General features: G+C 37.3%; 1 protein-coding gene and 1 non-coding gene across 3 annotated transcripts in view; one reads left to right on the top strand and one right to left on the bottom strand.

The window, feature by feature from the left end:
* EPS15 (epidermal growth factor receptor pathway substrate 15) overlaps positions 1-25956 on the bottom strand; it is a 150592-nt gene that overhangs the window by 42285 nt on the left and 82351 nt on the right. For both annotated transcript variants that reach the window (XM_046005784.1, XM_046005776.1), the window contains exons 13-15: positions 22472-22544; positions 6264-6425; positions 5444-5641 (exon numbers count right to left, since the gene is read on the bottom strand). In XM_046005784.1, the coding sequence (XP_045861740.1) occupies positions 5444-5641; positions 6264-6425; positions 22472-22544 (433 nt within the window). The remainder of the gene's footprint in view (positions 1-5443; positions 5642-6263; positions 6426-22471; positions 22545-25956) is intronic.
* On the top strand, positions 10287-10391 carry LOC123928883. The gene has a single exon (XR_006815843.1). It is a non-coding gene; the product is annotated as a small nucleolar RNA U13 (small nucleolar RNA).

Genomic DNA, 25956 nt, shown 5'->3' with positions numbered 1-25956 from the left:
GTCTTAGTAACAAAGAGAAGATCCTGAAAGCAGCCTGGGAAAAGAACTCTGTAACATACAATGGTAAAAATATTAGATTGGCAGCAGACTTATCCACAGGGACCTGGCAAGTCAGAAAGAGCTGGCATGATATATTCAGAGCACTAAATGAGAAAAACATGCAGCCAAGAATACTATATCCAGCTAGGCTATCATTGAAAATAGGAGAAGAGATAAAAAGCTTCCAGGACAAACAAAAACTGAAAGAATTTGCAAACACCAAACCAGCTCTACAGGAAATATTGAAAGGGGTCCTCTAAGCAAACAGAGAGCCTATAAGTAGTAAATCAGAAAGGAACAGAGACAATATACAGTTAATAGTCACCTTAGAGGCAATACAATGGCACTAAATTCATATCTCTCAATAGTTACCCTGAATGTTAATGGGCTAAATGCCCTAATCAAAAGACACAGGGTATCAGAATGGATAAAAAAACAAAACCCATCTATATGTTGCCTACAAGAAACTCATTTTAGACCCGAAGACACCTCCAGATTTAAAGTGAAGGAGTGGAAAACAATCTACCATGCTAACAGGCATCAGAAGAAAGCTGGGGTGGCAATCCTTATATCAGATCAATTATATTTTAAGCCAAAGACTATAATAAGAGATGAGGAAGGACACTATATCATACTCAAAGGGTCTGTCCAACAAGAAGATCTAACAATTTTTAAATATCTATGCCCCTAACGTGGGAGCAGTCAACTACATAAACCAATTAATAGCAAAATCAAAGAAACACATCAATAATAATACAATAATAGTAGGGGACTTTAACACTCCCCTCACTGGAATGGACAGATCATCCAAGCAAAAGATCAACAAGGAAATAAAGGCCTTTAATGACACACTGGACCAGATGGACATCACAGATATATTCAGAACATTTCATCCCAAAGCAACAGAATACACATTCTTCTCAAGTGCACATGGAACATTCTCCAGAATAGATCACATCCTGGGTCACAAATCAGGTCTCAACCAGTATCAAAAGATTAGGATCATTCCCTGTATATTTTCAGACCACAATGCTCTGAAGCTAGAACTCAATCACAGGAGGAAATTTGGAAAGAACCCAAATACATGGAGACTAAACAGCATCCTTCTAAAGAATGAATGGGTCAACCAGGAAATTAAAGAAGAATTGAAAAAATTCATGGAAACAAATGATAATGAAAACACAACGATTCAAAATCTGTGGGACGCAACATAGGAAGTCCTGAGAGGAAAATATATAGCAGTACAAGCCTTTCTCAAGAAACAAGAAAGGTCTCAAGTACACAAACTAACCCTACACCTAAAGGAGCTGCAGAAAGAACAAGAAAGAAACCCTAAACCCAGCAGAAGAAGAGAAATCATAAGGATCAGAGCAGAAATCAATGAAATAGAAACCAAAAAAACAATAGAAAAAAAATCAACGAAACTAGGAGCTGGTTCTCTGAAAGAATTGATAAGATTGATAAACCCCTGGCCAGACTTATCAAAAAGAAAAGAGAAAGGACCTAAATAAATAAAATCATGAATGAAAGAAAGAGGAGAGATCACAACTAACACCAAAGAAATACAGACAATTATAAGAACATACTATGAGCAACTCTACCTACGCCAACAAATTTGACAATCTGGAAGAAATGGATACATTCTTAGAGACATATAAACTACCACAACTGAACCAGGAAGAAAACCTAAACAGGCCCATAACCAGTAAGGAGATTGAAACAGTCTTCAAAAATCTCCAAACAAACAAAAGCCCAGGGGCAGACAGCTTCCCAGGGGAATTCTAAGAAACATTTAAAGAAGAACTAATTCCGGGGCGCCTGGGTGGCTCAGTGGATTAAGCCGCTGCCTTCGGCTCAGGTCATGATCTCGGGATCCTGGGATCGAGCCCCGCATCGGGCTCTCTGCTCCACAGGGAGCCTGCTTCCTCCTCTCTCTCTCTGCCTGCCTCTCTGCCTACTTGTGATCTTCTTTCTGTCACATAAATAAATAAAATCTTTAAAAAAAAAAAAAAAAGAACTAATTCCTATTCTCCTGAAACTGTTCCAAAAAATAGAAATGGAAGGAAAACTTCCAAACTCATTTTATGAGGCTAGCATCACCTTGATCCCAAAACCAGACAAGGATCCCACCAAAAAAGAGAACTACAGACCAATATCCTTGATGAACACAGATGCAAAAATTCTCACCAAAATACTAGCCAATAGGATTCAACAGTACATTAAAAGGATTATTCACCACGACCAAGTGGGATTTATTCCAGGGCTGCAAGGTTGGTTCAACATCCACAAATCAATCCATGTGATACAACACATTAATAAAAGAAAGAATAAGAACCATATGATACTCTCAATAGATGCTGAAAAAGAATTTGACAAAGTACAGCATCCCTTCCTGATCAAAACTCTTCAAAGTGTAGGGACAGAGGGCACATACCTCAATATTATCAAAGCCATCTATAAAAAACCCACCGCAAATATCATTCTCAATGGAGAAAAACTGAAAGCTTTTCCGTTAAGGTCAGGAACATGGCAGGGATGTCCATTATCACCACTGCTATTCAACATAGTACTAGAAGTCTTAGCTTCAGCAATCAGACAACAAAAAGAAATTAAAGGCATCCAAATCGGCAAAGAAGAAGTCAAACTATCACTCTTCGCAGATGATATGATACTATATGTGGAAAACCCAAAAGACACCACTCCAAAACTGCTAGAACTTGTACAGGAATTCAGTGAAGTGTCAGGACATAAAATCAATGCCCAGAAATCAGTTGCATTTCTGTACACCAACAAGAAGACAGAAGAAAGAGAAATTAAGGAGTCAATCCCATTTACAACTGCACCCAAAACTATAAGATACCTAGGAATAAACCTAACCAAAGAGGCTAAGAATCTATATGCAGACAACTATAAAGTACTCATGAAAGAAATTGAGGAAGACACAAAGAAATGGGAAAATGTTCCATGCTCCTGGATTGGAAGAATAAATATTGTGAAAATGTCTATGCTACCTAAAGCAATCTACACATTTAATGCAATCCCTATAAAAATACCATCCATTTTTTTCAAGGAAATGGAACCTGAAAAGACCTCGAATAGCCAAAGGAATATTGAAAAAGAAAGCCAAAGTTGGTGGCATCACAATTCCGGACTTCAAGCTCTATTACAAAGCTGTCATCATCAAGACAGCATGGTACTGGCACAAAAAAAGACACATAGATCAATGGAACAGAATAGAGAGCCCAGAAATAGACCCTCACCTCTATGGTCAACTAATCTTCGACAAAGCAGGAAAGAATGTCCAATGGAAAAAAGACAGCCTCTTCAATAAATGGTGCTGGGAAAATTGGACAGCCACATGCAGAAAAATGAAATTGGACCACTTCCTTACACCACACATGAAAATAGACTCCAAATGGATGAAGGACCTCAATGTGAGAAAGGAATCCATCAAAATCCTTGAGGAGAACGCAGGCAGCAACCTCTTCGACCTCAGCCACAGCAACATCTTCCTAGGAACATCGCCAAAGGCAAGGGAAGCAAGGGCAAAAATAAACTGTTGGGATTTCATCAAGATCAAAAGCTTTTGCACAGCAAAGGAAACAGTTAACAAAACCAAAAGACAACTGACAGAATGGGAGAAGGTATTTGCAAACAACATCCCAGATAAAGGGCTAGTGTCCAAAATCTATAAGGAACTTAGCAAACTCAACACCCAAAGAACAAATAATCCAATCAAGAAATGGGCAGAGGGGGGCGCCTGGGTGGCTCAGTGGGTTAAGCCGCTGCCTTCGGCTCAGGTCATGATCTCAGGGTCCTGGGATCGAGTCCCACATCGGGCTCTCTGCTCGGCAGGGAGCCTGCCTCCCTCTCTCTCTCTCTCTGCCTGCCTCTCTATCTACTTGTGATCTCTCTCAATCAAATAAATAAATAAAATCTTTAAAAAAAAATAAAATAAAGAAATAAAATAAAAAATAAATAAAAGAAATGGGCAGAGGACATGAACAGACATTTCTGCAAAGAAGACATCCAGATGGCCAACAGACACATGAAAAAGTGCTCCACGTCACTCGGCATCAGGGAAATACAAATCAAAACCACAATGAGATATCACCTCACACCAGTCAGAATGGCTAAAATTAACAAGTCAGGAAATGACAGATGCTGGCGAGGATGCGGAGAAAGGGGAACCCTCCTACACTGTTGGTTGGAATGCAAGCTGGTGCCACCACTCTGGAAAGCAGCATGGAGGTTCCTCAAAATGTTGAAAATAGAACTACCCTATGACCCAGCAATTGCACTACTGGGTATTTACCCTAAAGATACAAACGTAGGGATCTGAAGGGGCACGTGCACCCGAATGTTTCTAGCAGCAATGTCTACAATAGCCAAACTGTGGAAAGAACCTAGATGTCCATCAACAGATGAATGGATAAAGAAGACGTGGTATATATACACAATGGAATACTATGCAGCCATCAAAAGAAATGAAATCTTGCCATTTGCGACAACGTGGATGGAACTAGAGGGTATCATGCTTAGTGAAATAAGTCAATCGGAGAAAGACAACTATCATATGATCTCCCTGAGATGAGGACGTGGAGCTGTAGCATGGGGGTTTAAGGGGATAGGAGAAGAATAAATGAAACAAGATGGGATTGGGAGGGAGATAAACCATAAGTGACTCTTAATCTCACAAAACAAACTGAGGGTTGCTGGGGGCGAGGGGGGTTGGGAGAGGGGGAGGGGGGTTATGGACATTGGGGAGGGTATGTGCTATGGAGAGTGCTGTGAAGTGTGTAAACCTGGAGATTCACAGACCTGTACCCCTGGGGATAAAAATACATTATATGTTTATAACAAAATAAGAAATAAATAAAAAATTAAAAAATAATAATAATAAAGGTCTCCAAATAAGCTAATGTTCATAGCGGGGGAGGTGGGGGGGGCGCGGGTGTTTACATAAAAATAAACACTTGGAGAGCATTTATGTACCAAACAATGCTAAACTGTCTCACAATGTTTAATCCTTTACATTTATTTCATTTAATCCTTACAGCAGACATAAAAGGTAGAGGGACTGTTAATTCTCTAATTTTTTTTAATTCTCCAATTTTAAAGACGAGGAATCTGATACTAAGATGATACAGACAGTAAGTGGCAGAGCCAGAACTTGAACCTACAAAACCCATACCCTTAGCCATGACTCCAGTGATAATAACCAGATGTACAAGATGTATGACAATTTTAACTTATGACAGGCAACAAGAAACTACTTGTATAAAAAGAATTAAAAAATAACAGAGTAGGCAGGGGGAAACGAACACAAACTGAGAATGTATTATTTACTAAGAGGATATGGTGAAGCCCCATTTGAGCATGTCTCATCGCCACAAAGACTTACTGAACTGATTTCCTGTTGTGAATCTTGCAGGTGCTGCTGAAGAGGTCCAAGCTGAGCCTTCCCTGACTCCACACTCTCCTCCAATTCTGCTGTTTCTTGCTGTAGGCGACTAAGCTCTTCCCTAGCTTTGGCCAGCTCTTCCTCGTAAGTAGAGATCTGTGACTCTTGACTAGTTAATTCAGCTTTCAGGGATGAGATCTGTAACATGGGAGTAAATGACAAGAAAGGGGGATTTAAAAAAAAAAAAGTTGTCATTAAAATGCTCCATAATGCAAATATGTTTATTTGCTCAGTTTACTATTTTGGTGGGTTTTTTGTTTTTTTTTTTTTTGAAGTATGTATTTTTGGTAGGAAAGGGCAATTAGGAAATAAATAGAGGGGACTTGAAGGCACAGGTACCACACTTTCGGCTAATTTGGAAAACTGGGCGCCTGGGTGGCTCAGTGGTTTGAGCCGCTGCCTTCGGCTCAGGTCATGATCTCGGGGTCCTGGGATCAAGTCCCGCATCGGGCTCTCTGCTCGGCAGGGAGCCTGCTTCCCTCTCACTCTCTCTGCCTGCCTCTCTGCCTACTTGTGATCTCTGTCTGTCAAATAAATATAAAATCTTTAAAAAAAAAAAAAAATTTGGAAAACCATCGGGGTGCCTGGGTGGCTCCGGGAAAAGCAGTATAGTAAGTGCCCTCTTTCCCCAAAAGAGGACCTATAGTTTCTGGATAAACAGTGCTCCAACTCCTTTATGTGCCCCAACTGTTGACTAGACTGCTACCTAACAATAAAAGCAGCAATAACAAGCAAAGAATGTTTCCACCCTAGACTTTACCAGCTGGGCCTCCTCAGCGCATTTCTTTCTAACTTCCTTCAGTTGCTCCTCCAGCTGGGATTTCTGCTCATCCAATCCATCAAGGAGTTCCTGTACGTGCTGTTTCTGGGCCTGTAGTTTTTGCAGATTAGTATTCTCCCTTTGAACTTCATCTTGCAGATCCTGAAATACAAGAAAATTAACATTTATTATCTTTGGAGAGTGGGGAAGGTTAACAATTTTTAAAACCCCATCTTAAGGGAATACAAAGTCTTATTAAATGTATTTTGTTGGTAGATTGGAGGAATCCCAGCTTTAAACACTGTCTTTACTTCAGGATTTCCTCCCTAGACTCTAGATTTTAAAATCAAATTTGCTTACTCAAACCTATCTTTGGATGTCTGATGAGCTTCTCAAACATGTAAAAAACAGAACTCCTGGTATTTCCCCCCTTAATCTGTTTTATCCTCAATCTTCTCCCTCTTAATTTCTACGGCCAAAAAATCTAGCATATTCTTTGACTCTTCTGTTTCTCTCACATCTCATCTCCAATCTGTCAGCGAATTTTATTGCTTCTTCCTTCAAAACATATTCAAAATCTGACCACTTTTTTCTTCAACCTTGGTCCAAGTCACTATTCTCTCTCTTGGATTTCTGCCTTCTAACTGGTTTCCCTGCTTCTACCTAGGCTACCTACAGTTTATTTTCAGCCCAGCAGCCACTGAAAAAAAAAACCTGTCAGATGAGTCACTTCTCTATACAAAATTCGGCACTGATTCCTCATTTCCCTTACTGTAAATACCAAAGCCCTCACACCGGCCCTGCAACTCCCAACTTCATTTCCTACTGCACTCTCCCTTGCTCAGTCACTCTGGCCTCGCTGCTGCTCCTCAAACATGCCAGACAGGCTCCTTTCTCAGGATCTTCCATTGATTATCCCTTCTTCCTAGAAAAAGGTCTTCCCCAGGTATCCATATGGCTCAAACCCTCATTTCTTTCAAGTCTTTGCTCAACTATAACCTTCTCACAGTGAGGCCTTCCTCACCAGCACCATTACCACCTCCCATCCCTAAGTCTCCTTCATATATAGCGGCAGTTTTATTCATTTTCTAGAACAGCTTTATTCAGATAAACATACTATACAACTCACTCATTTAAAGTGTATAATTCAGTGGCTCTTAGTACCTTCAGAGAGTTATGGAATCATCACAATTTTTTTTAGAACATTTTCAATCACCCCAAAAATAAACCCTATACCCAGTAGCAAGTCACTATTTTCCTCCCAATCACCCCAGGCAACCATCAATCTACTTTCTATCTTGATAAGCTTTGTCTATTCTGGATAGTTATTATAAGTTAAATCATATAACATCTGGTTTTCTATGACTGACTTCTTTGTGACTTAGCATGTTTTCAAGGCTCATCTGTACTGGTATAAAATAATTATTTTAAACAGCTTTATTTTTTTATTGTTTTTTTTTGTTTTTTTCCAGTGTTCCAAAATTCATTGTTTATGCACCACACCCAGTGCTCCAACCTATACATGCCCTCCATAATACCCACCACCAGGCTCACCCATCCCCCCACCCTTCTCCCCTCCAAAACCCTCAGTTTATTTCTCAGAGTCCACAGTCTCTCATGGTTTGTCTCCCCCTCCGATTTCCCCCAACTCACTTCTCCTCTCCATATCCCAATGTCCTCCATGTTATTCCTTATGCTCCACAAGTAAGTGAAACCATATGATAATTGACTTTATCTGTTTGACTTATTTCACGCAGCAAAATCTCTTCCAGTATCGTCCATGTTGATATAAAAGTTGAGTATTCATCCTTTCTGATGGAGGCATAATACATGGACCATATCTTCTTTATCCATTTGTCCACTGAAGGGCATCCTGGTTCTTTCCACAGTTTGGCAACTGTGGCCATTGCTGCTATGAACACTGGGGTACAAACGGCCCTTCTTTTCACTACATCTGTATCTTTGGGGTAAATACCCAGTAGTACAATTGTAGGGTCATAGGGTAGTTCTATTTTTAATTTCTTAAGCAATCTCCACACTGTTTTCCCAAGTGGCTGCACCAACTTGCATTCCCAACAACAGTAGGTAAGAGGGTTCCCTTCTCCACAGCCTCTCCAACACTTGTTGTTTCCTGTCTTGTTAATCTTTGCTATTCTAACTGGTGTAAGGTGGTATCTCACTGTGTTTTTGATTTGAATCTCCCTGATGGCTAATGATGATGAACATTTTTTCATGTGTCTGTCATTTGTCTGTCTGTTAGCTATTTGTATGTCTTCTTTGGAGAAGTGTCTGTTCGTGTCTTCTGCTCCTTTTTTGACGTGATTATATGTTTTGTGTGTGTTGAGTTTGAAGAGTTCTTTATAGTTCTTGGATATCAGCCCTTTGTCTGTACTGTCATTTGCAAATATCTTCTCCCATTCCGTAGGTTGCCTCTTTGTTTTGTTAACTGTTTCCTTTGCCGTGCAGAAGCTTTTGATCTTGATGAAGTCCCAAAAGTTCATTTTTGCTTTTGTTTCCTTTGCCTTTGAAGACATATCTTGAAAGAAGGTGCCGTGGCCGGTGTCGAAGAGGTTACTGCCTGTGTTCTCTAGGATTTTGATAGATTCCTGCCTCGGTTGAGGTCTTTTATCCATTTTGAGTTTATCTTTGTGTATGGTGTAATAGAATGGTCGAGTTTCATTCTTCTATATATAGCTGTCCAATTTTCCCGGCACCATTTATTGAAGAGACTGTCTTTTTTCCACTGTATATTTTTCCTGCTTTGTCAAAGATTATTTCACCATAGAGTTGAGGGTCCATATCTGGGCTCTCTGCTCTGTTCCACTGGTCTATGTGTCTATTTTTGTGGCAGTACATGCTGCCTTGGTGATCACAGTTTGTAGCAAAGCTTAAAATCAGGCAACGTGATGCCCCCAGTTTTTTCTTTTTCAACATTTCCTTAGCAATGTGGGGTCTCTTCTGGTTCCAGACAAATTTTAGGATTGTTTGTTTTAGCTCTTTGAAAAATGTCAGTGGAATTTTGAATTTGGATGGCATTAAAAGTATAGATAGCTCTAGGCAGTACAAACATTTTAATAATGTTTATTCTTCCAATCCATGAGCACAGAATGCTCTTCAATCTTTTTGTGTCTTCTTCAATTTCTTTCATGACTAAAATTTGATTTACGTATCATAAAATTTGCCCATTTTAAGTAGACAATTAAGTAAGTTTTAGCAAATATACAATTGTACAACCATCATCACAACCCAGTTTACACCACTTCCATTATCTGAAAAGTTCCCTCATACTCCTTCGCAGTCAATCCTCACTCCTATTTGAAGCCCCAGGCAACCAATGATCTGCTGTCACTACAGTTTTTGCCTTTTGTAGAAATTTCATATAAATGGAATCATGCCATACATAATCTATTGTATCCAGCTTTGTAAACCTAGTCTCAGTTGTTGCATGTATAGGCAGTTTGTTCCTTTTTATTGCTGAGCAGTATTCATTGTATGCATACATATTTGATGGACATTTAGATTGCTCCCAGTTTTTGGCTATTATGAATAACAGAGCATATAATTTAAATAAAATATATTGCTCATGGTCTATTTCCTTCCACTACAACATAAGCTCCACTAGTTGGGAGGTATTTGTGAGTTTTGTTCACTGCTATCTTCCCAGTACACAAGAGGTACTCCATAAATATTTGTGAATGATGAGTGACATCATAAAGATGTCAATTCTTTCCCAATTAATCTATACATTCCAATGAAAATCCTAATAAGGTTTTGCAAGAAGCCTGACAAGCTGGTTCTGAAACATATTTGGAAGAAAAAGAAAAAGAGCACAGTAAAATGTAAAAGGACTGAACCGACCAGGTATTATGAACTATAGAAAAACTAAAATAATTAAGACAGTTTGGTATTGATACAAGGATAGAAAAATAGATTGAGGGAGCAGAAAAGAGAATTTAGACAGAGATCTAGCATATACAGAAATAATGATGTGAAAACATGACATTAAAATTGACTGGAAGGAGGATCCTTTTGTAGTTCATAAGCATGATGATTGGGTGTTCACGCCATTGTGTGACATGTAGCTCCCTTCAAACCTTGTTACAACCTCAGCACATTACCTGTCTGACATGAACTTGGAAAAAAAAAATTGACTGGAAGGAAAAAGAATTAAATATTCAGTATACATGCTGCGCATACCCATATGGTAAAGGATAAAATAAAAAAAGACAGTAAATGACATTAAAGAGAAAAATAAATTCCAGGTATATTACAGACCTAACTGTGAAAATCAAAACTTTAAAATGTATGGAAGATAAAATTTTAAAAAAGAATGTATGGAAGAAAATAGAGATCTCAGTGTAGGAAGGAATTTCCTAAAGATTAATCATTTTAAAAATGCTATATTTATTTATGTACTATACTTTAGGTTTAATGACAAAAGCTACAGAAACTAAAAAATTACAGTGGGAAATCTCTGTACCCTCTGCTTAATTTTACTATGAACCTAAAACTGCTCTAAAGAAAAAAGTCTATTTTTAAAAAAAAATACAAAAGAGACCTTCGCAAATAGATGAAAGCAGCCACTGCCATTATCATTACCACATGAAACAGAGCAGCCAAGATGGCCTGATTTATATGTCCTCTAACATTTTGGGGTTCCTCGCCTGGACCACAGAAAATCATTTGAGTGGCTATTTTCCCAATTCTCTGAAGAATGGTACAATACTAGTACCGCTGCAGATACACAGGAGAGAGATTAATTGTTTATAAAAAGGTTTCCAAAAGGAATTAGGACTTAATTCTCTCCAGGAACCTCAAGTGAGGAAGAAGGGATTGATAACTCTAACACATGTTTTGGCAGGAGGGGGGCAGAGATCTCAAAAAAGATGAAATAAAATTGTGAACACAAATATCTAAAAATAATGGTATCTTTTTAATAACATAAAAAACACACTATTCAAAGACCCCATCAATCGCTCATCAGAACAAGAATCTAAGAACAAAAGAAAAACTTAGAAGACAGTCTCTGAATGACTGCATGACTACACAAAACAAGGACTTCTACAATAGCCCTTATAATGTGCTAGGTATTGTCCCAGACTCTTTACATATATTAATTCATTTATAATCCATATGACAGATCTATGAAGTAGGTACTATCGTTATTCACATTTTATGGATGAGGAAACTGAGGCACAGATGGACAAGTATTAATCCAAAGTTACAGTTAGCAAGTAATGTGTTCAAACTAGGTTCTAGATATTCCAGAGTCTGAGTCCCTAATCACTAAGCTATACAGTGTCTATAGACCAAATGTCTCTCAAGTATGCCACTATTTTTCAAATATATGCATATGCTTCTGTGATTAAATAAAACACTGAGCAATGCTTTTAATAACTGATTTTGACTTGTATTTTCTCAACCAACTGATTGATCTAAAAATGCAATTATTATCATGCTGCTGTCTTTTAAAAAGTTGCCTTCAAAGGGCCCACACACTGGATGATCATGAAAGACTCTTGTGTGGACATTCCATGAGCCTATGTGATTACAGATTCATAATGGTAAGGTCCATTGGTACTTTATCTTAGTTTGCCGGCAAGCCTAAATTTTTTTCATGCCTAAATTATTAACCTTGCCTATACTGTTAGCTGATTCACACTCAAAATTAAGATATAGCTTTAGATATGCACCTGGCATTGGCTCTCAATAGTTTTCACTGTCCCTTCCTTGATTCATATTTTGTTTTTCTGTCTTTGTTTCTTCCTGTTCCAAATGTCCAACTTTCTTTTAAAAAGTAACTCATTGTAAAGGAGAGCTCTTTAGTCCCTCTGCAAAATATATAATGGCTTCCTCTTACCTGTAGGATAAAGTAAAACTGCCTACAAGATACATCAGAACCTTCAATATTGGGCCCCATGTTATCCTTCCTCTTCTTCTATTACCCTCTTTTCCCTACATTCACCTGTACCCCAGCCTCAAAAAAACCATCTTCATTCTCCAAGAGACAATATACTTCAATGTCCCAGTGCCTTTCTTAAGCCATTTCCTCTGCTTTGAGTGTTCTTCCACACCATCATTACCTGGAAATACTACCCATTCTTCAAAGCCCAGCCAAACCTAATCTCTGACTCACCTTGAGGCTTCTTTACTGTATTCTTATCGCAGTTTGTCCTTAACCTCTATTATCACACTTACTACCTTGTATTACAGTTACCTCTAAACACTAAACTGAAGGACAGAGCCAATGTCTCATCTTTCTTTGAGGTTCCACAATCTAGTACAATGCATAGCACATTCCAGAGGATTAATTAAACAATGATGTGTAACTACCACAAAGTTTTTAGTACCTGGTAGAAACTCTTGGAATATGTGCCTGAGGTTGACAGAAAGAGAGGATTTCATGTTCTTTTACTGTTCTGTGAAAAACTTCACTCTGCACTTAAAACTATGTCAATATTAATAGGAACATCAAAATGATCTATGATAAATGCTTTTTGTTAAATTAAAATAATACCTATATTTCTAACTGGTTCAATATTTTCATCATCTATAGACCAAGATTGATCTGACAGTTAAAATTTCCATTATATGGAAATAATTTTTATAGCTTTAGACAAATTACTGTTGCATATACCTTTCTTGTGTTTTTAAGCTTATATATTTTTATGTTTTTTACATAACACTATGTACTATTCTTATTCTTTGGGAAAGTGGAATAACAGCTTCGCTTTAACACTGTTACTGGGAAAATTACAGTGGTTTGAAAATTTCTTATAAGTAAATTATTAAATATTTTTTAAAATGCCAACTACAGCTCAAGTAATTTTTTTTTTTTAAGATTTTATTTATTTATTTGACGGAGAGAGATCACAAATAGATAGAGAGGCAGGCAGAGAGAGAGAGAGAGGGAAGCAGGCTCCCTGCTGAGCAGAGAGCCTGACGCGGGACTCGATCCCAGGACCCTGAGATCATGACCTGAGCCGAAGGCAGCGGCTTAACCCACTGAGCCACCCAGGCGCCCCAGCTCAAGTAATTTTATTAGTTTGGGAATATAATCTATGATAAAAACCTTACTTTGGTCATAAAGTTATTATGCAGTTTATATATAATGATATGCTAGCCTAAAATGCATTTTTTAAGAATCCTGTGGAAAAATTTTTTTCTTTCCCTTTAATTAAAAGTGTTTGGGGGTTGGCAAAGGAAAAAATATCTGTTATTTAGTCTCATCCTCAAATACTCTAGACTGATTTCCCACGGTCTCCCAGCCCTCCCCCCACCAAAAAAATCTTGGACTTCATCTCTAATACTATCTAGTCTTTATAAATAGATGCAATTTTGATGCCTCTACTTCTATTGTAAATCTGCTTTTTAAAAAAAGATTTTTATTTATGTATTTATTTGACAGAGAGGCAGACAGGCAGGCAGAGAGACAGAGGAGGAAGCAGGCTCCCTACTGAGCAGAGAGCTCAATGAGGGGCTCGATCCCAGGACCCTGGCATCATGACCTGAGCCAAAGGCAGAGGCTTTAACTCACTGAGCCACCCAGGTGCCCCATAAATCTGCTTTTTTAAAAAAAGATTTTATTTATTTATTTGACAGTGAGAGAGAGAGAGAGCACAAGTAGGGGGGGAGCAAGCAGAGGGAGAAACAGGGTCCCCACTGACCAGGGAGCCCCACATGGGGCTTAATCCCAGGACCCCAGGATTGTGACTTGAGCCAAAATCAGATGCTTAAGGACTGAGCTACCCAGGCACTCCTATAAATCTAATTAAAAATAAAATTTACCTTAAATGGGTCACATAACATAACAAAATGTCTACAGGGAGGCGCTAGTTAGTTAGGGGGACTCAGTCAGTTAAGGAGCCAACTCTGCTTGTCAGGTGTGATGTCAGACTGAGTCCCTAGTCAGGCTCTGCACTGAGTGCAGAGTCTGCTTGAGACTCTTTCTCTCTCTCACTCTGCACCTCTCTTTCCCCCTGCTCTTTTCTCTGTCTAAAATAAATAAAAATCTTAAAAAAAAAAAAAAGAAAAGAAAGAAAGAAAAGAAAATGTCTCGGACCTAATGCTAATTTTTTAAAGCTGAGTATGAGGCATGTACAGTATAATCACAAATAAATATAAAGCCATTTATGTATATTCATAAAAATATAACAAAATGTTAACAATGGCTCTTTGTAGAATGTGAAGTTATAGGGTGTTTTAAATACTTTTCTATATTTTACAAGATTACTATGGACCCATATTACTTTTATAACCTGAAAATGTCAAGTTTGGAGTTTTTAAAATATCACATACCTCTGGCGGTTTTATACCAGTATAAAAATATTCAGATGTTTCAGATATGACAGAATTTTTATGTAAGAACTACCAATAGTAGGAATAATGCTGGTTTCCTCTAATAAATAGTTAATAAATAAATAATAAATAAATAAATAAATAAAACATTTTTCAAAACTAATTTTTTAGTGAGCCACTTTAAATACACTCTTTGAAGGTAAGTTTGTGCAAAAGGAATGGGAATAAACAAGCCAATATAATATTTACTCATTCTTGACCTTTATTTTCTACAGAGTAAACAAATTCACTCAAATTTTCCAGGCTCATTTCTTAGCTGCAGTAAAAATCCACATAATAATAACTATAGGCTTCAAGGGAAAGGTTACTGAGAAAATACTCACCTTAGCGATACATTCTAAGCTGGATAGATGTCCATATTAAAACCAATTATAATTAATGTTTCTTTATGTTTATTTTTTTAAGATTTTATTTATTTATTTATTTATTTTTGAGAGAGAGAAAGTGCGAGAGCTGGAGAGGAGCAGAGGGAGAGGGACAACCAGGTTCCACACTTCGTGCAGAGTCCAACTTGGGGCTTGATCTCACAGCCCTGATGTCATGACCTCAGCCAAAATCAAGAGTCAGATGCTTAACTGTGAGTCACTCAGGGGCCCCAACTTCATGTCTATTTCTAAATATAATAAAAGATCATCTCTTGGCGCATCTAGATGGCTCAGTCAAGTGTCTGTCTTCAGCTCAGGTCATGAACCTGGAGTCCCAGGACTGAGCCCCCCATCAGGCTCCCTGCTCAGCGGGAGTCTGTTGCTCTCACTGCCCTTCCCCCTGCTCGTGCTCTCTCACCTTACTCTTGCTCTCTGGGTTTCACTCTTTCAAATAAATAAATAAAATCTTAAAAAAAAAATCATCTCTTAAAAAATCGTAACACTAATCCATACACAAAAGGGCCTACTCTTTCAGGAAGCAAACTTAAAGTTATTAAATTGCACAAAATCAAAATGAACAGATGCAAACATACATACTACAAGAATCAGAATCAAATTTCACTGCAAAATTACTTGTAATGCTACCACCACTGAAATGCAATTTCCCTATCAATATCAGTATTCTCATATTCTTGGCTATTTTCTTTTTGGTATAGTTTGCTTATCCTGAGACTAAGTGAAAGCAACAAATGCACATCTCCCTCCTGGCCCACCTCCCCAAGCCCTCCCTGCCCCCAAACCCACCCTTGATTAGGGCAGTCACAGGCTCTCCTAGCAAACAGTATCTTCTACTAACTAGGATAATTGTCTCTTAACTTTAAGGTAGACCTTTGAGAAAATCCTCTTCTGATTCAGTGCACGACTTCAGCACTATCAAATGCCATCCTATCAAGTCAGTGACTGAAGACATTTGCAGAAGCCTTCCTGGTTATACTCTACTTTCCATGGTCATGCTCTACTTGCCTATCTGTGCCACCAACAGAAGAAAAGGAGGATAACGGCAATTAAGAGACTTGAAAGGATGCAGTGAAAAAACTACAGTAATAGAGTGCCAAGGTCTGTTTTAGAAAAATACCAAAGCAGTCACATCCAAGGTTCCTCATCAAAGAAAGGATCTTTGAGCTAGTATCTTGGCTTTATTTAAAAAGAACTTTCAAGGAAAATGTCCTGTTTTCTAGAAATCACACAAGTTAATGAAAATGATAAACTCATCCCCATCCTTCCAAATCCCATGAAGTGTGACAAAAGTAGTAAAAAATAGAATTTAAACAAATACATAAAAACTCTTAGCTACAGTAAGAGTAAAATTTATTTTAGCAATCCAAGTGAGTTATACAACTGAAGGAGTAACTTAAGTCTTAAACCTATTAAGCATTAGCAACATGAATACATTTGCATCTGTTTCACATAAAATACAGAGTAAAAAATAAAAATATCACTAACTTATGAATATTCACTTAAAAACCCCAAAGCCTACATAAAGACATTTACTTATACTAGTATATCTATACCTGAAGAATTATTAATGAGAACAGGGAGAATTTTAAATATTTCAGTAATCTTATAAAAATGTTGTTTAACTGATTTTTAAAATTCTACAGACTAATCCAAAACTAAAAATAATCAGGTACATTCATTATGTTGGCCTATTTCTCAAAACGGAAGTTATAGGAGTATTCTTTTTCTTTTTTTTTTTTAAAGATTGTATTTATTTGAGAGACAGTGATTAAAAGCAGTGGGGAGTGGCAGAAGGAGAAACAGACCCCGCTGCTGACCCAGGAGCTGACTGTGGGACTCAATCCCAGAGTTCTGCAATCATGACCCTAGCTAAAGGCAGACACTCAACCAACTGAGATACCCAGGCACCCCTACAGGAATATTCTTAATATTAAAAAAGTATCAACTACAGAGCAAGATGTTTAGGTCAAAGAACAGAAAGGAAGTCTATTAAACTAGGTGGGTGTTAGAAATCCTCACCAACAGCCTGCCTTTATTTCCCAATCATATGCTTCCCAGCATGTTCTAAGAGCATTATCGCTAGGAAAAGAATGTTGAGCTCATGTATCTAATTTTACTTCTACCCAAAATAAGTCATCCCTCTTCATCTAAGGAAAAAAAAAAACCCAAGTGATTAAAATGTACCAAAGAGGGACAATTACTATGATTACTGAACCTTTACTGATAAAGTACAAATAAATGGGGGCCTCTTTTGCAGGAGAGTAGCATGAACAAGTATGAACTTTAAGGAAAAGTCTGACTTTATGAATCTACCATGCTCCCAATCCTTTCAGTGTAGGGTTTCTGGGTGTGTCTTGGCTATTTTTAATTTCATGTACAAAACCGAAGTTTATTCATTTCTATTGTGAACAGCTTCCTTAAATTTATCTCCATCTAATAATATATTATCAAATATAGTGAAAGAAATTTTCCACAGTATAATTTCTTACCTTAAGGAGTTTGCAATAGAGGCTGGAAGATACTGGAGTCACACACACCACATAGCACAAGAAGATAACCTACTGGACATACCATCTAGGTAAATACACACTCCTCTGGGAGTTCCAACATAGGAAAGACTGATGTAGACCAAGAGACAGAGAAGGAAAACTTTTATTTAGAGAAGTGGTGGGATTTGAGCTGAGCTTTCAAGGCATGGGCAGAATTCACATAAGCAGGGAGATAGGGAACATTCTAGATCACAACAGATCTAGAGGGTAGGAATAAGAAAGAGAATGTGTAGGGCACACAGTTTAGAGGCAGACAATAAAAAAAAACAAGTAATATAAGAAGGATCTGTATCTCATCTTTTTTTCCTACCTCCAATATATCCATGAGATATGACATCCTCCCATCATTAACAGCAGCAGTGGGCAGCAGTAAAGATTTTCACAGCTGAGAGTCATGATACTAAAATTGGTTTAGGAAGAAGGGCAAGAAGAGGATGGGCAAGAAGAGACTTATGATCTGATTTCTAAATTTCAGATGTTAGGTAAAAGGGTGGCGATAATGAGAAAGAAAACACTTACAAAAATAGGAGAGTCCAAAACTGAAGCCAATTTTTTTCAACAAAATGAGACTCATTTTAGATACACTGACTTTGAAAATGATAAACATAAAAAAAAAGAAAAGAAAAGAAAAAAAGAAAGAAAAGAAAATGATAAACACCAAAATGTCTAACTGGAGATGTGAAATTAGAGAGTAGAGGGCTTGATATGTATTTGGGAGTCACCAGCATATGGATGCCAGTGGTATGAAAAAGGAAGGGAACAACAAGGTAGAGGTATGTATCAGTCCCTGGCAAAGGCAACAGAAGCAAAGATTCAGACTTTGCGGAGGCAGGAGACTTGCAGGCAGGAGACTATCTGGACTATGTGACAGAACACAATTCAAGAAAGCAGGAACCAATGCAGAAAAGACCAATGGATCTGGCCTTATTATTATTGGTTCTGAAAAGAAAAATTAAAGCACCGTTGTATGGGTAAACAGCAAACTAAAGAGGATTACCTGAAAGGACAGGAAGAAGAAAAAATGGCCACATACAGAAAAAAAGAAAAGAAAAGCAAAAAACAGGTTGGTAGCTAACGTGGCAATAGTAACAGAAAACAAAAACAAAAACAAAAAGGTTATTTTCAAACTGGTGAGTCCTGTGTGCAGATAGCTCTAAGTGAAGAAAGAAGTCAGAGAAGGAAGAGCTTGATGATGAAGGGAGGATAGATAATAAGTAGATGATAGTAGGGTGCAGAATTCTATTACTAACCAGAACATTTACTGAACTTTTACATGGTACCAATCACTCTGTGAAGCACTGTAACTGCATTATCTCATTTTATTCCTACAGCAACTCTAAGTATTTGGTATTTTTATTATTCCATATTACAGAATAGAAAGCTACTATGTAGACTGTTAAAAACTTACTTAGGATTATAACCTAGGAAGAGTCAGAACCAGAATCTGAATTCAACTTTGTTAGATACCATGTTGTTCCTAAAAACTTCTAAGCAACACTGAAGAAAAGTACATAGGAGAGTGAATTCCTAACTCCTTAACTACTCAGAAGAAAACTTTAATAAAATTGTTTATATGGGGCGCCTGGGTGGCTCAGTCGGTTGAGTGGCTGCCTTCGGCTCGGGTCATGATCTCAGAGTCCTGGGATCGAGCCCCGCATCAGGCTCCCTGATCGGCGGAGAGCCTGCTTCTCCCTCTCCCTCTGCCTGCTGCTCTACCTACTTATACTCTCTGTCTGTCAAACAAATAAATGAAATCTTTTAAAAAAATAATAATAATAAAATAAAATAGTTTATAGGCAGTTTAAAGTAGGAAAGAATGTGTATCTGCCTTCTCCCCTTAACAAACAAACAGAAGTCCAAACCATATACCTTTGAGACAGAATGGCCTTTTATAGCTTTTTCCCCTTGGATCTCTTTGGGCCTAGTTTTTCCACAGAACTTGATGAACTAGCAGTATACCTCATATGCATTCACAGTGATCATTTCAGTAAAAAAGTTGGAAGTTAACCACTGGTTTGTTTTTCAAGGAAAAAATCTTGAACTGAAAGTGCTCAAGACTGTAGTTCACAGGAATACAGATAGGAAACAAAAATTTAGAAATTAATTATGTAGCAGATTTCCTAATTTATCTGTATTAGGACTAAAGACTAAAGAGATACAAAACAAAAAAGAACTAGTCTTTTGGCACTTTGGTTGCACCTAAAATTTGGTTTCTGTGCTTGAGATATGAGCTCATATAATTACTATCTATGACTTTATAAATGCAGAGAAAATTAAGAACACTCAAAAAGCCAAGTTTGGATTAGGCAGACACTCACTAATAGGTCAAAATTACCTTACTTTTCTCCTGTCTTCACTTAGGCATTTCTCATTTAGAAAGTGGGGTCAGAAAGCACTGAAGTTCTTTGATTCTGCTATTAATTAATAACTCCAGTAAACTCCTTTTGCCATAGAAATTAGAAAATAGGAGCACTTGGGTGGCTCCAATAGATTAAAGCCTCTGCCTTCGGCTCAGGTCATGATCTCAGGGTCCTGGGATCGAGCCCCAGGTCAGGCTTTCTGCTCAGCAGGGAGCCTGCTTCCCCTCTCTCTCTACCTACTTGTGATCTCTGTCAAATGAATAAATAAAATCTTAAAAAAAAAAAAAATAGAGCACTAGGACTTAGAGTTACTTACAGATATTAATTATGCATGTTATTCCTTAGTCTGTGCCTCATTACCACTGGAAAATCAGAGTTAATCAATAAGTAATGAAAGCTACTTATTACCACTTCTGACAAGTTGTCTTGTGCATTAGAAAATTGAAAATAATCACGAAAATTAAAAGTTTTAATTACATGTAGATGTCATTTATCCATGTCATTCTTAGTCTAGTATCTCTTTACCTTGTATAATACAGGATACCTGTATTGGAGTGGAATGAGTAATGAATCTACTAATACAAAACTTTAATCCAAAGTTCTCTTTTCAACAAACTTATGTCCAAACATTACAACTTGGTCTGTACTAAGCATGCTCCAAGATGCCTTTTATTTATAGCACCCAACGAAGAAAATTAAATAGACTCCCTCTGCTAATTACACATTCTGAATACAGCAAAGCTTAAGATTTAACATACACTTTACCACTAAGTGAAAAGGGACAAAAAAAAAAAAAGGCATGAAGAAATTTTGACAAGTAACAAAACTTCTAAAATTGTAAAAAATGAAATATTCAAGGACAGCCCATTTAGCCTGAAAGGAATATAAATTTCAGTATTGTTCCAAACCAGCCTTGAAAATTCAGTCTCAAAAGATGCAGTAGGGGGGCGCCTGGGTGGCTCAGTGGGTTAAAGCCTCTGCCTTTGGCTCAGGTCATGATCTCAGGATCCTGGATCAAGCCCCGCATCGGGCTCTCTGCTCAGCAGAGAGCCTGCTTCCTCCTCTCTCTCTCTGCCTGCCTCTCAGCCTACTTGTGATCTGTCTGTCAAATAAATAAATAAAATCTTAAAAAAAAAAAAAAAGATGCAGTAGGGAAAAACCAAGGTAGATGTACATAAATAACAAAATACTGTCCATCGGAAAAACCTTCGCACTTCGAAACCCTATCTGGCTAAATTTAGAAGCTGTCCAATGTTACATCAGTAACTATATTTCTTCAGATTGAGGAAATTTTTATAGATTATTTTATCTCCCATTCTTAAGCTATTTTCAGTAGTAACTGCTTAAAGTCTGTGTCTCTTTTCATTTCCTAAGAAGCTCAAAAACTGCATGAAAATAATGTAATGGAGGTAACCACCCCCCATTTCACTACCACAAAGGGGAATATGTTAGTGATGAACTCTTGACTTTTCCATCATCTTTAGGAAAATTCCAGTATATACAGTAAAGGTAGCAACCTAATAAAATAACCAACTTGTAACAAGAAGTCTCTTTGGCTTCTTCCTCAATCTCTCAGTAAATCATTCTCTGCACCCAGGAATAATACATCTCACAGACAATCTCTGGTGCATGTCCTACATCAAAACAAAACAAGAGATCTACCAATTTAGAGCTTTCATTCATTTATAACTATCAGCACAAGCACGGAAATCCAACATATAAGTAACATGTTTTAAAAGGCCCATCCATATGCTTTTACTGGCAACTGATAACAGTGCTTCTACATCCAACCTCCTGTATGTGCTGGTGTAACATTCAGGAAACAGTGCCCAGATAACATGGTCACATGCACTGTTTATTGTCCTAAATGCAACACTGCTCAATTTTCTATTTTTTTTAATGTTTGAAATACTCCTTTTTGTATCATTTCTCAATCAGAAACTAAGGTTTTATTATCTTTTCTATTTGTAAAATGAAGGTACTTAATGCAGCACTTAGTGAAAATGAATTAAATCTCATTATGCTAAAGTTTAAGCTATCCTGGCTACTAAGCAACTTACAAAATGCTATTTTAAATTTTTTCATATCATTTCCCACCCTACCAGCGTTATGAGAAACAGCCCTTTAAAAATACTAGGTCTCCTAGCTAACAAAATTTCACATTCATAAAAAGCAATTTGTGTTTTGATGATGATGGTGATGGTGATGATGATGATCTCACTCATTTAATTTTATCGGTATAATAATATTTACATCACAAGTCATTCAAACTTACCTTTAATGATATGATATATAGGTAAACATTATCTTAAAAATACTTTCAAAACTAGAAATTTATGCTAAAAAATACCGCTTTCTCATTGCAGTATAATCTGTGCAGGCCAGAATTCAGAGAAAAACTAATTCTGCAAAAGGCAAATATTTATATCACATAAATAACAGGTATTTTCTTGACCTACTCATCAATACCACAACCATCACACAGTAAATGACCCTATACATTTAAAATGAATCCTTCTAAATCAGAAACAGAATACTGAATTTTATATTTCACTTACCTGAACCTCGCTTGTCCTCTGTTTAATAGTATCTTCTTTCTCCTTAAGGTCCTGTTCCACATTATTCTTTTCCCTAGAAGACCAGCAAACAATGCAAGAATATTTGAGAACATCAGCTACAGCCGGTATGGTTATCCATCCTCCTAACCCTGAATCGCTTTTTAAATACATAGTGAAACATTCAATTTTTAAGTGAAGGGCAGAGTTTTCCACCCTCTTTTATTATTTATGGAATAGAAATCAATATAAGCTCTGTTTGTAAAAAAAAAAAAAAAAAAAATGCCTTCTCACTAAAATGTGGTGAAAAGAGAATAGATTAAAAAAGGAAGAGGAGAAAAATAATCAATGAAACACTCAGGTTTCACTGATCTCACTGTTGCTATGGAAATGATGTCCAATGAAAACTGCTGGTGAAAAAAAGGAGGGGTTGCATCAGCTCTGTACGCTTAACCCTTAAGTACCACTGTCAAATCAAATGAAAATGGCTAATAGAAATAGTCAACAATATTAAGGAAAAGGACATTTTCTGAAGTGTTAATTTCCCCTTAAATCACTGGTGTGTACCAATTTTAGAATGAAACAACACAGAAGAAATGGGTAAGACTGTCAATGGACAATCCATTTGCTCCATCAAATACTGCTCTGCTCAAAAAAGCTATTTTAGGACCACTTGTCAATTCCAGTTGATCAAATACGTAAAACAAGGTATACTAAGTAAAAACAGAATCACATTTAGCATTTATCTCGTTCTATACTCTTCAGATCAAACATACTATGATCCACTTGTAGTCTGAGATATATTATCTAAATTCTTATATGCTTCCATCAGAGCTACATTCCTAATGAATGAGTCCTAAGCAACCTTAGATTCAGAATTACAATGTAAAGCTATTTCTTTTGGTGTAATAAATTTAACTGCTTGTACTGAAATCACACACACACACACACACACACACACACACACTGACTTGCTCCCTTCATTTTTTTCTTTTCTTTTTGCAAAATGAGAGAAAAATCCATAGAATTCTGCAGCAATACATTTTTGGGTGGGGGTAAAGGTAAAAGAAGGCAACATGAAGAAGGGGGATGGCATTCAGGAAGTCATCCAAACTAGTTCTGTAGAGTTTCTCCTTAGAGCTTCAAGACTATTATTTCAGTTTCATCCCAGACATCATCCAAACATAAGCTCAGGCTCCATTAAGCTGTAGCATAAAGCAAAGTGGGGAAATTACACCAGAGAAGATACTTAGGGGGCAACTTAATGCTATATTTACATTTCTCCCCTTTTTGAGGTGATATTTTAAATGCAGACAAAAATCAACTGTTTTGGATATGCAGGCACAATGTTCTTAAGATTTGTAAGGAAGAAAAAAGCCCAAGAATAAAACCTATTTGTACACTGTTACTTTTAAACTTGAGATGGCCAAGGAGCTCACTAACCGTTTCTCAAATGGGTCACAATGTGGGTTGTGATGTTGCTGAGATTTTAAATAGTCCCTTACCATGTGAATCACTATTGCAGCCCATTCCTCCCATACCTCAATCTACTTATTATGCAAAGGTCATTCCCACTCCCAACCCTTATAAAATTAGGTAAAATCAAAAAATAGAAATCACAGGAAGAAAAATCTAAATATACCACACAAATTCTGCAACCTCAATCTTGAAGGAAAAAAGAAATTTTTCCTTCCCTCCTTTTGTGAGCATAAGAATGTTTTCATTCCTGCTGCAGCATGTCAGAGATAAGTCACATGAAAAACTAGTCCCCTCCCCCAACCCCAAATTCTCAGAGGCATTCCACACAGGGCAAGTATCAATTCTGCCCCTTCGTTTGAAGGTAGCTAAAAACAAAAATAGATAATATCACACAGTATCACAGATTAGCACCACACACACTAGTATGCACGTTTGTATTCAATCCTTTCTGCTTCTCTGTTAACTGCTGTTACTGACAGTGTCTGCTCAAAGATCAAGTGTGCAGGCAGGAAAACAGGGACACAGGAAAGCAGTGAGCTGACAACACAGCCAAGACAGAAGAATAAGAGGGCTTTTTTTTTTTTTTTTTTTTTAAAGGGTGGGGGGAAGCTAGCTGGGTGAAAAAGAAAAGAGATTACAAAGGACTGTCAGCTCTAACCAACAAATACAGTAAATACAGTCTCTATTTGGGTAAAATGAAGGAAGCTTAAAAGGCAGAGATTTCTCTCCACAATTTTGGGTGTGGGAGTAAGCAGTAGTGATCTCTCCAAACATACCCATTTGGATATGTTTCATTTCCATTTCCACGTTTCAGACCATTTCCAACTAAACAAAAATATGGGATTGTTAGGCATTAATTCTCACAGTACTGAGATCAATTAAATTTAACTTCTGATCCACTTTTATCTAGTGAAATTCTGGTCTCCTAATAATTCTTTTATTATCAAAACCTAGTATATGATATATTACTAAAGAGAAGATGTAAAAACAAAATCATCAGTTCTATTACCTTCTATTAAAATCATCACAATTGAAAATCTGTCCTATAAATGAGACTAAAAATTAAATTATTTTCTCATTAACTTAGATTATAATTTCAGGGATGTTGTTCTGTGATATTCCATTGACTCTTCTTTTTTTTTTATTTAAATACAATTAGCCAATAGTACACCATTAGATTCAGATGTAGAGTCCACAGACTCTAATCTCTGTAGCTATCTTCATTTCCAGCAAGTAAGAATACCTAAATACACTTAGATGCATGAAGATGCTTAGGTGCAAGAGAATGGGATGTGGGTGGTATTTCTTACATTCTCCTTTCTTTCAAAAAACATATTTTTCTGTGCATAACTATACACAGCTTTCTGTTTAGCATTAATAATTCAAAAACTTAATCTTTTCAAGATTCTGTGTCACATTAAAAAATATTTATATGCAGTTTCCCAAGGAGCCCACCAATACATGTGGTAAGACAGACTCAAGATATATTTCAAAAATAGGTGTGTGAGCATTTTGCCCAAAGCACTACTCATCCTGGATGACAGGGAAAGCTCTTGCGTTTTTAGCTTAGTAACTTCCAGAAGGGAAAAGAAATGATCTTACATACCTCCTATCTTAGATTATCTCTGTGACCCTATTCACTCCCAAGATGCTGGCACATCCTTAAAAATCCACAAATACCAGGGCACGTGGGTGGCTCAGTGGGTTAAAGCCTCTCTCTGCCTTCGGCCCAGGTCATGGTCCCGGGGTCCTGGGCAGGGAGCCTGCTTCCCCTCCTCTCTCTCTTTCTCTGGCTGCCTCTCTGCCTACCTGTGATCTCTGTCTGTCAAATAAATAAATAAAATCTTTAAAAAAAAAAATCCACAAATACCAAAGCTTTACATAAAGAAAGGCTGGGGATAAGGCTCCCTAGTTTCCAAAAGCTGTTGGTTCTGATTTGGTGGAACCTAATATGCAAACCAGCAAGAAAACCAAAGCCCAAGCTAGGTTTTCAGAAGCCTAAAGTTGAC

The sequence above is a fragment of the Meles meles genome, chromosome 1 (assembly GCF_922984935.1).
Source record: "Meles meles chromosome 1, mMelMel3.1 paternal haplotype, whole genome shotgun sequence".
Taxonomy (NCBI): domain Eukaryota; kingdom Metazoa; phylum Chordata; class Mammalia; order Carnivora; family Mustelidae; genus Meles; species Meles meles.
The sequence above is the reverse complement of the archived record's forward strand: the minus strand, read 5'-3'. Positions and strand labels throughout refer to the sequence as shown.